Below are 13,883 nucleotides of genomic sequence, written 5' to 3'. Positions count from 1 at the left end.
ACATCTAAGATGAGGAATACGTTGGAGGAACATCCAATCGAAAGAACGTTACCAGTTGGTAACTAACTTGTTCTTCTCTAGCATGGGTCTGGCATGGATTTACATGCAATCCCTCCCTCCTGCCCATCTGCGGCTCTTCTTGGTCGTACTGCCACTTTACCTTCTACCAAATCTGAAGATGGCTGACTGAGGAGGGGCTTAGGGAGAGGGCAGTCATTGGCTGGGGGCAGTATGACACAGAACTCAGTGAATGTTTTATAGGAGAATGTCAGTTTGTTAACGTATTGAAACAGGTTTTTCTTTTATCGAGGATTCCTGGCCTAACGCCAGGGAATATTCATGAGCATGTGAATCCATGCCAGACCCATGCTTGAGAACAACACCTACAGGTAAGTAACTTGTTCCTTTGGCATTTTTGAGTTTATCTGTCAGCCGGGCCGTTTTGTTTAAAAAGTTAGGGATAAATCTACGGTTAGACCAAGGAAAGCCCTAAAATCTCTTTTGGTCGTGGGAGTTGGAGTATCCCAAGACGGCTTTTACCTTTTCATGTTTGGGTTATACAGTGGTCCCAGATGTGGCCTGCACTCCAGCTACCCATTTGGAAGTACCAGGAACGTATACACCAAGATATGTGATGTATGATGAGCAAATAAATCCACAGAGAGCCGCACTAGGTTTCTGCCCAGTGCCCATCAGAAGAGCAATACCCATTGAAGTGCCCAATAACCAGACAACCATGGGCAGCAAGGTATCCATTGAGACAACCATACCAGCAATTGACACAAAATGAAGAGTGGTTAAACATTGTCCCAGGAGAAACTCAAAGGGCCTTAATAGAAGACGAATGATGACATCACAAGTGCCCGGACAGACGTACAGATGAAGAACGACAACCAAACGATGACACACAAAGACGAAACGTCATGGATAAGGATATCACAGACACAGAAGAAGAAACAATGTTGAAATACAAAGAAACATAAACGGTAAAGCAGGATGAAAGTATTCAATCAGCTGAACGCCTGTACATAGGCTTGTAACGCAAGAAGCTAGGAAAACATTGCGGCTAGCTATGTTTGGTAGAAGGATAGAGCGGCAAGCGCCAACTATATATCCACCTCAACGAAGCACATTATGAGTGCGAGTCCACTTTATACAATAGCAGAATTAAACCCAGGTTGCTAGGGTCCAAACAGGCCAGGATTCATATACTAGCACAAAGCCAGACGAAAAGAGCAGAATCGAAAATCAGCTAGAGGCAGCTCGTGCCTGGGAAGTCGAGGTCAAACCAAGTGAGGGAGGCAGACAGTAACTTCGGAGAATCGAAACTTAAGAACAGAGCAGCCTGTCTGTGAAGGTCGATATAAGGGGGCCCAGGCAGGTGGCAGCCAAGAACGAGAATTAAATACAAAAATAGAAGGAAAAATAAGCAGATTCATGGTGTACTAACACGTGACCAGCCAAGAGCAAGGAGGTGCCAACGTCTGATTTCACACTAAGGCAGAAGATACAAAACTTTTCCTGACAAGAAACTACAGTTTCGAGGCCATCTTCAGCCAACTAATTGACACATAGCCCTAAGGTACTGATTGATGGAAGGGAGGCAGGGTGGACCATGGGGCATGCCGCATCTGGGTGACCATTCTGCATGCTGCTAATTAAAGTGGAGATTTATGCTCAAGGTTGTAGCCAGCCCAATCACAGTGGGCCAAATAATCTAAGGTCCTATAGATAATAGAACCAATAAGACCTCATACTTTTTGTGACGTTTGCATGAGAAATGTAGAGGGAAGGGCATAGACGCCCACCCGATAAGAGTTATCCAATCACACTCTGTTACCGTATACAGATATAGCACCTGTACTTAAGTTACCTTTTCCAAACAATAGAATTGCATGACAATCGTTTGAGTGTTACACGTCAATGATGACGAATTTTTACTATAACTATTGCTGTTTGAATGAAGATTGTCGGAAGTTGATTCGAGACGGACGATCGCATCACTGTTGATTTCCATGTTTCCCTGTTTTTGGTACTTGTCATTAAACGGACTTCCCCTTGCCAAACCGTTGAGTTGTATTTATTGATTGGTGTTGGAGTAAGAGAATCCCGCACCCCATCCATCTCAAGGTGCAGCTATCTCGTCTCAAAGTACTAGAGGGTGGGCTCTGATCCTATGGGCCCGTCTGAGGCCACACCACCCTCCTGCACAACAGTCCCATTCCCTATGAAAAAGCCAAGGTATTTCACAGCTGATTAGGCCAATCTGCATTTAGCTGGATTAGAAGTTAGGCCAGCATTCCTGAGGACTTTCATGATGGTATAAAGATGGAAGAGATGGTCCTCCCAGGTTTTACTATAAATGACGATATCGTCAATGTAAGCTCCACAGAAATCAGAATAGGGCTGCAGAAGGTTATCCATTTGGCTCTGGAACATAGCTGTAGGCCGAAAGGGAGGACTTTAAACTGGAATAATCCAAAAGGCGTTGAAAACACAGTTTGTTCCCTATCTAGTACCTTGGTTAAATCTAAAGTGGATAGGAAGTTGGCTGTTCCGTGTTTATCAATTAGGTCAGCGATGTGTAGCATGGGATAGGCATTGAAGTCTGAGATAGCATTCACTTGACGAAAGTCTATACAGAATCTCCAGGAACGGTCAGGTTTAGTGACCCACATGATAGGAGAGGACCATGGACTTGAGGAAGTCTCAATGATATTGGCCTTCAACATTTTGTTAACTTGCTCAATCACTATCTGTTTACGTGCCTCTGGTAGACGATAGGGTTTTAGATTAACCACTTTGCCTTTAGGGCTTAAAACATAATGGTATGTACATTTTACTCTTCCTTGTTTTTCTCAGAATACAACAGGGAATGAGACCACTACATCCTTTAGATCTTCTCGTTGTGTGATAGAAAACTCTGAAGGAATTAAGTCAAAGTAATCTATAACTTCCGGAACCAGGCAGGCCAGTACTTTGGCATGGGTGGCTGACATGTTCTCCTTCCACTCTTTTAAGAGATTGATGTAATATAAGTGGACTTTCTGTTTTTCAGTCTGGTTGGGCGTTTGTATACATGCATGTTCCCGTTCTTTCTATTACCTCATAAGGTCTGTGCCACTTTGAAACAAGTTTGTTCTGAGGTGGGTAAAGAGGACTAGTACTTTCTGTCCAACAGAAAAAGATCTTAAATGTACTTTATCATAATTAGCCTTCTATTGGCTTTGGGCCTTTCCCATATGAGTACAAACGAAGTCCTGAACCAACTTCATGTACTCTTACGTCCCGTCCCCTTTCCCCCTTTCTGCATGGGAGTCCCTTCCAAGGGCTAGGAGACGGAACATTTTTCACCAAAATAATCTTCTTACCCTTTAAATTTAGAGGCGCACGAGGGCACAGCCCTGGGAACATGCGCTGCCCTGAGTCCGACCTCCGGCGCCATGCGCGGATACTTGTTCTCTCTGTCTTTTTTGTCTATTCTATCATTCAGGTACTCGGTCCTCAGGCGTCCCGATCCTCCCCGGCGCATGGCGACTTCTACAGGATTCAGCAGGTGTCCATTCTGCAACATGCTCTTCCCAATTTCAGACCCCCACGCCCTCTGCCTACATTGCCTTGGCCCAGACCTTGGTTGTCAATCATGTTCGGCGTGTGACTCGCTGTCCACGAAGGTGCTTAGGAACAGACTAGCCCGGTGGAGGGAGCTCTTCCAGAAGTCACCTCTAGAGGATCTCAAGTACTTTGTGAAGCATCGCACTAGGTCCGAGGTAGGGCCGATATTTTCCAGCGCACCCCGTAAGGGAGACTCCTTCCCAGGGACTCTCCCGCGTGGGAGGTACTGGCCAGGTCCTTCCACTGGCACGTGCACCGAGGCTGCTACAGCTACCAGCCCTCGGGTTGAGGGGTCCTCGGATCCTCCCGGATGCAGTGTCGAGGGACCGGAAGATTCTTGTACCGGGCCTACACCCGAAGGGCTCTGCCCTTTCACCAGCGCAATGGCTGAGGGGCTATGCCCTAACACCGGCAATACGTCTGAGGGGCTACGCCCTAATACCGGAAATATGTCCGAGGGGGTGCCTAAACGTAGCTCTACCGACCCCACGGGTCGAAGGTGTCACACCTTCTGGGCCTAGACACGAGGAGCAGGGTAGGCCCAGTGATCCACACGTGAGTCTTGGACAAAGCCGCACCGGGCAGGCTGGGCACCCCGTCGCAAGCACGTGGCAGGCAACTCGACGAAATGGACACCCATCCAACGCCATTCCACAAATGCAGCGAATAACAAGTGTCAAGGTGGGACTGGTCGCAACCAGGTACGTGGCCTACAGTCTACCCTTCATATGCGCAGGGCAACTTTCCCATGCGTCCATATGGATTGGGTAAGCAGCGGCTCCAACAGTCCCCCGCTACCCTGTCAGTACCCCCTACCACCTCTTCGGCCAGCGAGGAGGTGCTCTTTGACAAATTCCTCGGCCTCATGAGGTCTCCGCAGATGGGGTCTATCATCGAGGATGCAGTCAAGGAAGTCCTCCCCGCCATGCTAACGGCACCACAGACACCTCCATGGGGCTCGCTGACCCCGGTGCAGCCGCTTCCTCCGGCTCCACAGCCAACTCCACATCCTCTGCCGCCTCCTCAGCCTCCTGCTGCGGTGTACCCCAGCCTCCTGCTGCGTTGTACCCCAGCCTCCGGCGCCATCTACCTCTCCTCCGCAAGATCCTCCAGATACGCAGGACACGGACGAGGAGGAAGATCCGGACACACCATCCTCAGCCAGGGCCTTCCATGAAAGTCTTGCTGGCCTGGCGGAGTACCTTGGCCTCTATCAACCCGAGGTTGAACAGCCGGTAGAGGGGGTTCTAGCTGAAGTCCTCACTAGACGCCCCTCTGCCAACACAAGGATTCCACTACAAACCGATGTAGTCTCCCTGGGCAAGAAGGGTTGGCCAAGTACAGGCAGATGGAGGGTGACACCCTCTTGCTCTCGACCCATCCTCATCCACACTCCTCGGTGATCGCTGCGGCTTCACTTTACTGCAAGCCTCCATCGTCCTCAGCCTCCTCCTCCTCTGCGGCTCTGTTAGGCAAGGAGGAGATGATCTTGGAGGTTTACGGCAAGATCTACTCCAACGCCTCCTTGCACTTGCGTCAGGCCAACGCAAATGCCATGCTGGCTGCCTCCCGGAACTCCCCTCCCAATGCCAATCACACTTTAAGACGGGGCTAGCGGAGGCCAAGTTTGTGGCGCACGACCTCATGGGGTCCACAGTGGGGCATATCGATACCTCAGGCCGCGCCATCTGCATTGCCCCGGACATGAGGTGCACGGCCTGGCTCCGGGCAACGACGTTCAATCCGGACGTCCAGGAGCGCATTCTAGATCTGTCGTTCGAGGGCAACCTCTTCCACTCCTCAACGGACGAAGAGCTGGACAAAAAGAAGAACAGCTCAAAAACAGCAAAGTCTTTATCCATCCTTACAAAGACCACGGCCAAATATTACACCCAATCTCAGCAGTGCTCAGAGAAGGGTCATACATATTAAGGGCTCTGCGGCTTCCAGGAATGCAGATCCAGGTAGCCGGACCGCTCGCCATATCGGAACCGGCGCAAACAACAAAGGGGGTGGGGGTAGTAGGGGCTTTTTCCAGTCCCCCTCCTCAGCCTCCGAGGGAAAGAAGGCATTACACGCCCCTTTGGGTCCACGTGTCTCTGGTGGGGGGCATACCTGCCTTCCATGCACATTTCTGGCACCAGAATTTCGTGAACCCCTGATCCTCTCCATAGTATCCCAGCCTCTCCTCCCCTCCACTCTCACAGGTTGGGAAAGCAACTCTTTTGGCGGTGATCCGGTCGCTCGTAGAGAGCCAGGCAGTGGAAGAAGCCCCAGCCTCCCAGCAAGGCTCTGGCTTCTACTCCAGGATTTTCACCATTTAGAAGAAGAACCAGTAGGGCCTGAAAGTTGTGCTGGACCTCTCCTCCCTCAACCTCTCCTTACCCCTGCAAAAATTCAAGATGGTTATGCCAGCTTTTGTAGCGGAGACATTGGACATGGGAGACTGGATGTGCTCCCTAGACCTGAAGGACGCGTACCTACACGTCCCGATTGGGCAGCCCCATCGTTCTTTCCTACGGTTCAGGATCATGGGCCTCCATTTCCAATACAAGGTCCTTTATTTAGGCCTCAACTCGGCCCCCAGGGTCCTTACCAGACTCATGAACACGGTAGCGGACCTCCTAAGAGAGCAGGGCCTCCCCTTCTACCCATACCTCGACGACTGGCTAGTCAGGGCTACATCTCCGGAGGCGGTTCACCACTCCTCCCTGGCCCTTATGAACACACTGCACGACCTGGGCTTCTCGCTCAACCTCAGGAAATCACAGCTGCTCCCTATGCAGACTGACGTTCCTGGGACTCATTTGGGACACGTGCTCCGAGAAGGTCTTCCCGTCGGAAGACAAGATCTCGGCCATCAAGAGGGCCACCGCCCACTTCCTCAGCAGAGATGTGACTTCAGCTTGGTGGTATCAACATCTCTTGGGTCTATTAGCAGCGGTTCTGCTAGCCGTCCTGCACATGAGACTAAGGATGTGAAGGATTCAGCTGCAAGTAGCGGCCTCATGGAGTCAGGAGCGGGGCTCTCAATCCAAAAGGATCCACGTTCCTCCATCTCTCCACCCGGACCTAACTTGGTGGTCCAGGGACTGCAACCTATGGACGGGCAAGCCCTTCCGGATTCCCTCTCAGCAGGCCACCATCACCACAGACTCCTCGCTCGAGAGCTGGGGAGCTACCCTGGACGATATCTCGGTCCACGGCACCTGGACTCGACAGGAGCAGGAATACCTCTTCAACTGGCTGGAGCTGAAAGCCATCTGTCTGGCTAGCGCTCAGAGCGTCCCTACCACTTCTCAAGGGCAAGGTGGTCCTCATCCAAACGGACAACTCGACCAGCATGTACTACGTCAACAAGCAGGGAGGCACCAGATCCCCTCCACTGTGCAGACTGGTGATCAGCATGTTGGGAATGGGCCTTGGAAAACGGAATATTCATCTCGGCAGTCCACCTTCCGGGGCAATCCAACCTGGAGGCGGACAGGCTCAGCAGGTTGGGAGCGGACAATTACAAGTGGCAGCTAAACAACCTCGTTGTTCAGGAGATTTTCAACAGGTGGGGTTCCACCCAAGTGGATCTCTTTGCCACCTGGCACCACAAGAAGTGCCCCCAGTTCGCATCCTGGCAGGGTCAGGCCCCCGGCTCTCTGGGCGGCGCATTCGACCTCCAGTGGACCGGCATGAAGGCCTACGCCTTTCCGCCCACTTCCCTGATCCACAGGGTAATTTGCACAATCAAGGAGTCACACCGACTCTGCATCATTCTGATTGCTCCATGGTGGCCGGCCAGACCATGGTTTTCGGAGCTCCTCAGCCTCTCGGGAGTGCCTCCGATACACCTCCCGACGAGCCCAGCACATCTTCTGGCTCAGCAAGGGGGCAGGATCATCCACCCCGTGCCAGGGAAACTAGCCCTCACAGCGTGGTACCTGAGCAGGTAACGATTCAGCACCTCAGCGTCTCGCAGGCCAATCTGGAAATCATACAGGGTGCCAGGAGCAAAGCCACCAGGGCCCAGTACAAGAGCAAATGGACCAGGTTCTGCCACTGGGCAGACTCCAAGGGGATTGACCCCTTGGCCTGCAATTTTGACGATATTCTCTCCTTTTCGGCGCACCTCGCTCATTGAGGCGTACAGGTCGATACCTGCCGTAAATACCTTGCGGTTATTGGGACTTACAGGAACTCAGAGGAGGGCATCTTTTCCTCCTTCAACCCTATCGTCAAGAAGCACTTGGCTGGTCTCGCTAGGCTCTACCCGCCCATCAAGAGACTGCACCCGGTGTGGGACCTTAATATAGTCTTGGGGGCCCTGGCGCACAAGCTATTTGAGCCAATGGCGTCCGTGGACATTAGGCTCGTCACCATCAAGACGGCCTTACTTGTCGGTTTTACCTAGTTCAGTCGCTGGTCGCCTCTGAACCATACACCACTTTTCACAAGGACAAGGTAGTCATGCAGACGCACCCGGCATTTCTGCCCAAGGTTCCATCTGCATTTCACTTGAACGAGGAAATGGTCCTTCCGATGTTCTTTCCCAATCCCAAGTACGAAGCACAAAGAGTGCTGCCTGGATGTCAGGCGTGCCCTAAAATTCTACTTGGACAGGACCAAGGGCTTCTGCAAGTCGGACGCCTTTGAGGCCAGGCTATCAGGCCTCTAAGGCTTCCATATCCCGATGGATGGTCTTTGCCATCAAAGACGCATACAAGGGCCAACACAGGCCGCTTCCGGCCAACATGCATACCCATGCAGTCGGGGCCATGGCAACAGCCATCGCATTCCAGCATCATGTCCCATGGCAGGTCATAAGCAGGGTGGCCACCTGGACCTCCCCCTCGGCCTTCTGCAAGCATTACTGTCTAGATGCAGGCCCCAGGTCTGATGCAGCGTTCGGACAGGCTGTTCTCAGGAACCTATTTGCTTAAGGAGGGTCTCCTCTCCACTCTGGGGCTACTTTCAGTTGGAATCGCCCATACAGTATGGAGGAAAGGGGACGGGACGTGAGAGTAATTATAAGTTACTCACCCTAGTGACTAACGTACTCTTAGTCCATAGTCCCCTTTCCTCCATACATCCCACGAACCTCCCCCCTAATAATACTAGTGTCATTAAGCAATGTTAAATCTATTGTCGACGCGTCAATGGGGACTGAGGTGTGGTGGCGGAATCAGGGCAGCGTGTGCTCCTTGGGCCGCGCCCCCGCGTGCCTCTAAATTTAAAGGGGAAGAAGATTTTTCTGGTGAAAAAGGTTCCGTCTCCCGTCCCTTGGAAGGGACGCCCATGCAGTATGGCGGAAATGTGACTATGGACTAAGAGTACGTTAGTCACTACGGTGAGTAACTTATAATTTTTCTCACATTCTTGTGCGGTTTGTGATATTGGAATGGGAGCCACCTCGTTCTTCCCAGGTTTCCCAGAGCATGTCAAGGACAACTCTCGGTTCTCTTCCATAGAGTAGCTGAAAGGGAGAAAAACCTGATGAAGCTTGGGGGGTTTTCCTCATGGCAAATAATGCCATGGGGATCATTCGATCCCAGTCTTTCCCGTCCTTGTCTACCAATTTCCGTAGAATTAGTTTCGGGGGTCTTATTGAATCTTTCTTCTCGGTTTGAGGATGGTACACCGAGGTTCGCAAGGTGGTGATGTGGAGTAGCTCTTTGACTTCGGCCATAAGCTTAGTCAGAAAATTAGAACCTTGATCTGTTCGTATTTCTTTAGGAAAACCGGCCATAGAGAAATACAGTAGATGTTTTAGGATCTGCTGAGTGATATTATTTTGCATGGGGAAAGCCTCTGAATATCGGGTTGCATAATCTACGATCAACAGGACATACTTGTTGCCCAATTTAGATGCTTCTAGTGGTCCTATTATGTCCATACCAATTCTAGAAAAGGGGACTTCTATGATCGGCAGAGGATTCATAGGGGCAGGTACTGGGATGTGCTGGCTGGTCTTCTGACATATTTAGCAAGTTTGTATGAAAGTTTTTATATCCGCGTGGATACCGGGCTAATAAAACTTTCCACTAATATGTACCTGGGTTTTAACATGTCCGAAATGCCCTCCTGTGAGATGGGAATGTGTGATCTCTAGCACAACCTTTCAGTAGCTTTTAGGTATTACTAGTTGGATCTTTATAATATAAAAAACCTTCTGGGGAGGTTTCTCTTCGGTAAAGTAACCCAAGCTTTAAGAAGAATAAGGGACTTCCCTTATCTATGCCTTCCTCTTCTGGGATTGCTTGTAAAAAAGCTTCGAGTGTGGGATCATTTCGCTGGACAAAGGATAGGTTGGGGTAGATGGTGGGTTCTTCTCCTTTCCTTTCTTCAATGTTAAGAGTTGTATCGGCTTCGCCAAAGCCTAGGCTACCTCTCAGTTTTAGCTGGCTCGCTTTCTTTAAACGGCGGCAACAAAGCTCTTTCCAAAATTCACTGCGCAATTTGGTCTCCCTGACGTACCTCAAAAGGGATTTTGCCATGATTCTGTAAGAGAACCGTCATGTCTCCCCTGAAGTCGGGGTCAATAACGCCCGCTAAAACATCCATCCCGAACTTACATGCTAAGCCAGATTTTGTGGCTAATTGTATGCAGCACCCTGGATGGGGTCTCAAAACCAAGTCTTAAGGAATCATCCCCCTTTTCCCAAGGGGTACAATAGCTTCCCTACTGCTACAGATATCAAACCCTATTGATGCCATGGTGGCGATGGAAGGGTTAGAAGCTCTGACTACGTTTCTCAAATTGTAGGGTTCCCCAACTTGTTTCAATTGAGTCACATCGCACTGCTGACACCATATGTAAGGAACTCATGGTGGCATCAGTAAAAACGAGACGCAAGTAATCACAGTTAAAGGGTGTTTATTGAAAAATGTTTGCAGGGTGGAAAACGCCTAAACTAAACCTAAATCAAAGATGGGAGCAAGCGTCGACCATCAAATGAAAAGAAGTCCTAGTGGCGTTGTGTCAAAATAAAACTAAGAAACCTATTGCCAAACCTTACAACTACTACATAAAGGGTGTGGGATAGTTTTCAAGAAAAGAAAGTGTTCAAAAATAATATGTCGGGATGCAATAGCTTGGGTCTCCCTTCCCCACGTTTTGAGCGGCGAGGTAAGGTGGGATCATGGAGCACAGCACGCACTCAGGCTTCCCCAGCACGAGTCGACAGTTCTGTTCCAGTTTATCAGGGTCCTCGATGGCCAAGTCTCGTTTCACTGGAAAGTCTTTTTCCTTCAAGGGACTGATGTATTCAAACAACAAAACAAAAGTTTCTTCAATAAATGAAAGTTTGTTTCCTGCTTTCACTTGGGTGAGGATTCTTCATCTCTGGGTCCCCCCTCTTCCAGGCCCTGACCCCTCTTTACTCTCAGCTTCCCTCCACCAGGTTCACTATGGCTTTTCTTTCCTTCACAAATTTTAATGTCTTTTAAAACAGTTTCAGCGGACATCCCTCAGCCGGGTTCACTTTTGTCAACACACTGTTTCTTGGGACTTTATACTTGCCCCCTTCTTGTCAGCATCCCTCTTCCGGGTTCACTATTGCCAACTTCACATTCACAAATGTTTGCGGGATTCACTTCCCTTGCTTTCTCACAATTCTTAGCTCAAAGGCTTTCGATTGTATGGGGATTTTGCTTGACCGCCTATGTGACCACTTTGACCTATCTTGGTGGCTCTCCTACGGCCTTCTGGTATCTGTAGTTTCACTTGAATGGGGATCGACCAGAGTTTCTCGGAGCAGCACCCATGTGGCGCCGGTCCCCCACTGCAGCTTGTCTTCCCTTCGTAATATCACTGTTCTTTAGGTTTCTCTTACTTTGTGACTTTCACCACAGCCCTGGTTCTTATCGGCTCTCCCCTCGAATCACCGGCTGCGATGAACCACTTGGCTTTCTTCTTTACTGGAGTCAAGGCCGGTACCACAGAAGCATGAGTTTTCCTCGCTCCGGTTTATTAGTGTTGATACCCTCCGTGTACCGTTGATATCTGCTGCAGCACACTTAGGCTATTGTCCTCTGTCTTACGATTCGCTCTGTTGAGATTTGTGCAGGTCTGCGTCGAAAAAAATGGCACGGTCGTGTCCCTCCTCGTCAGCCTTTTGATATTTGCCACCTTTCGCCTCCTTTTGAACTGCCGGGTCTGGATAGCTGCCTCGTTGTGCGGTCTGCCTTGCTCGTACTGTGCTCTCTATTCCACCTTTTATCCCTGTGGGGAAGGGAAAGGGCTGTCAGGTGTTTGTGATTCTGATCAATTGCCTGACTTTGCCTGACCCTTGTATTGGGACATGTCAGGTACACGGCTCTGGTGTTAGTCCGTTCCCTGGTGTGTCATGCAAATGTGTTCCTGTCAGAAAGGGGGGGGGCAGTGGTTTTGAAAGTCCTACTTGATAGGATGGCGAAAAAGGTGTTGAAAGAAGGGGGATACCGCATCTCACCCTCCCCCACACTGCATCACCCCCACACCGCATCACTTCCCCCAAGGATCCCCCATCCAGGTGATCCTCCCTCACTGGTCCACCCCCAGGAACTGGATCCAATAGCGATGGCCGTGTCCTGGTCACCTGGATTACAAATTGCCCCCCTCCCCCTTCCGCCCCGGGTTCTCCTTGGAACTTGCATTCATACAATCCTGCCATAGAATTAGTAGTAGCTTACTGGAAGGAAGTGACTTCCTGAACACTTGGGGTAAGTCTCATATGTTAAGGGACATGGACTGACGAAACGACTACTGTATCAGGGTTTTGTTTTTCAAATGTTAAGTTTTACTTTTCTGTTAGGAGTTAAATGTGAAGAAAGTTGAACATTATACTTGCATTTTTGTGCCTTGATATGGTTCTGGCGCTATTACCTTAGTTAATACTGCCAAACTCATTTACTTTTACCGCATGCAGTAATTACTGGGTACTCAGAAGGGGTCTGCATGATCCAAGTCATGCAGATCGTTCACCATTTTGGCATCCCATATATCTCCAGGGGCCCAGTATTTTTTATTTTGGTGATTACTACATGTGGTTATGCTTTTGTATAGAGGTAATTGCCTCCAGACAAAAGCAGGTGTAAATAATGGCTTCTGAAACAAAACTATACATTTGGCAGAGTGGTAAAACACACAGCAATGGTAATTATCATATGTTTTACCATAGTCAACAAACTCGTATAAAGAGCCTTTATCTTTAATGAAAATAGACTTCCGATATATACTATTTAATATTGAAACTCTCTATTAGCAAAAGTGAGTAACTCCATTTATTTTTTTGTTTGCAAACAAGCAAGGAACTATTTATTACTCCGTCTGATACGTTCCTATTTTTAACCCCTTTGGATGGATGCTTTATTTAAGGTATTAAACATTCTTCTCGAAATGTGCTTTGGCTATTTGTCATATATTTGTATTACTTTTTAGCTGGGAACTGATGTGGAAAGCACACAGACTACTGCAAACATATATACAAGGGAGCGCGATATGCGAGTAGACTACACCAGGTTACAAGAGGATTTAAAGGTAAATAACTACTTGATTCACATAAATATTCGTTTGTGTATACTTGATGCGTTGTCTGATTGTTAAACAACCTCCATTCCCAGCATAGGAAACCAGCCATCAAGTAAAGTCAATTGTAAAGTTGATATCATCATTAATTTTGTTTAATCAAGCGTCTCAAAGGTCGTTATCTGTATGAAGGCACTACACATTAGTACTCTTACTGCAGGGAACAATAGCGGGAATTGCTGAAACCTAAATACAACAGTGAAAGTATGTACATCAGTTTACAATATTTAAAGCATTTGGGAAAGTGGTATTTTTTGCTTTCTGCATATGTTCTCCAATAGGGAAAATGAGCATCAACTGAACAGGCACACAGCCTAATCCGCTGGGCAGATGTGTCCACGTTTTGGAGGACCAGCCGGACACAAAGCATTGCAGATGTCCCTTTTGGTGTTTGTTTGGGTTTGGGTTTTATTGCAAATCCGTCCAGTAGTTTTTTATTTTCAATTTGACATGATGGGCTGTCCCAGCACCAAAATCTGTTATCACTCATATGTCCTACCCACTTTCCTTCATACTGATCGGATGTCCTCACCTGGGGACGGGAACAGACCCTTTTCTCAGCATTAAGAAACCCCAATTTTGAAGTCCTTCCAGTGCACATGCACAGAGTATAATTCTGCCCAAATGCTTCGCCCCTCAGTCTGTGAAAGCACTCTGGCAGGACTGAATGCCTATTCAACACGTGTATCTTATTGCTTGTGCAACACCATTT

General features: G+C 48.9%; 1 protein-coding gene across 1 annotated transcript in view; it reads left to right on the top strand.

Moving 5' to 3' along the window:
- The window catches only part of SMC1B (structural maintenance of chromosomes 1B), a 2,377,846-nt gene that overhangs the window by 1,872,224 nt on the left and 491,739 nt on the right, over nt 1–13,883 (top strand). The window contains exon 19 of the mRNA XM_069627687.1: nt 13,025–13,123. Coding sequence (XP_069483788.1) covers nt 13,025–13,123 — 99 coding nt within the window. The remainder of the gene's footprint in view (nt 1–13,024; nt 13,124–13,883) is intronic.

This window comes from Ambystoma mexicanum, chromosome 12 (assembly GCF_040938575.1).
Source record: "Ambystoma mexicanum isolate Mex_15411 chromosome 12, UKY_AmexF1_1, whole genome shotgun sequence".
NCBI classification, from domain to species: domain Eukaryota; kingdom Metazoa; phylum Chordata; class Amphibia; order Caudata; family Ambystomatidae; genus Ambystoma; species Ambystoma mexicanum.
This window is presented reverse-complemented; position numbering and strand designations above follow the sequence as displayed.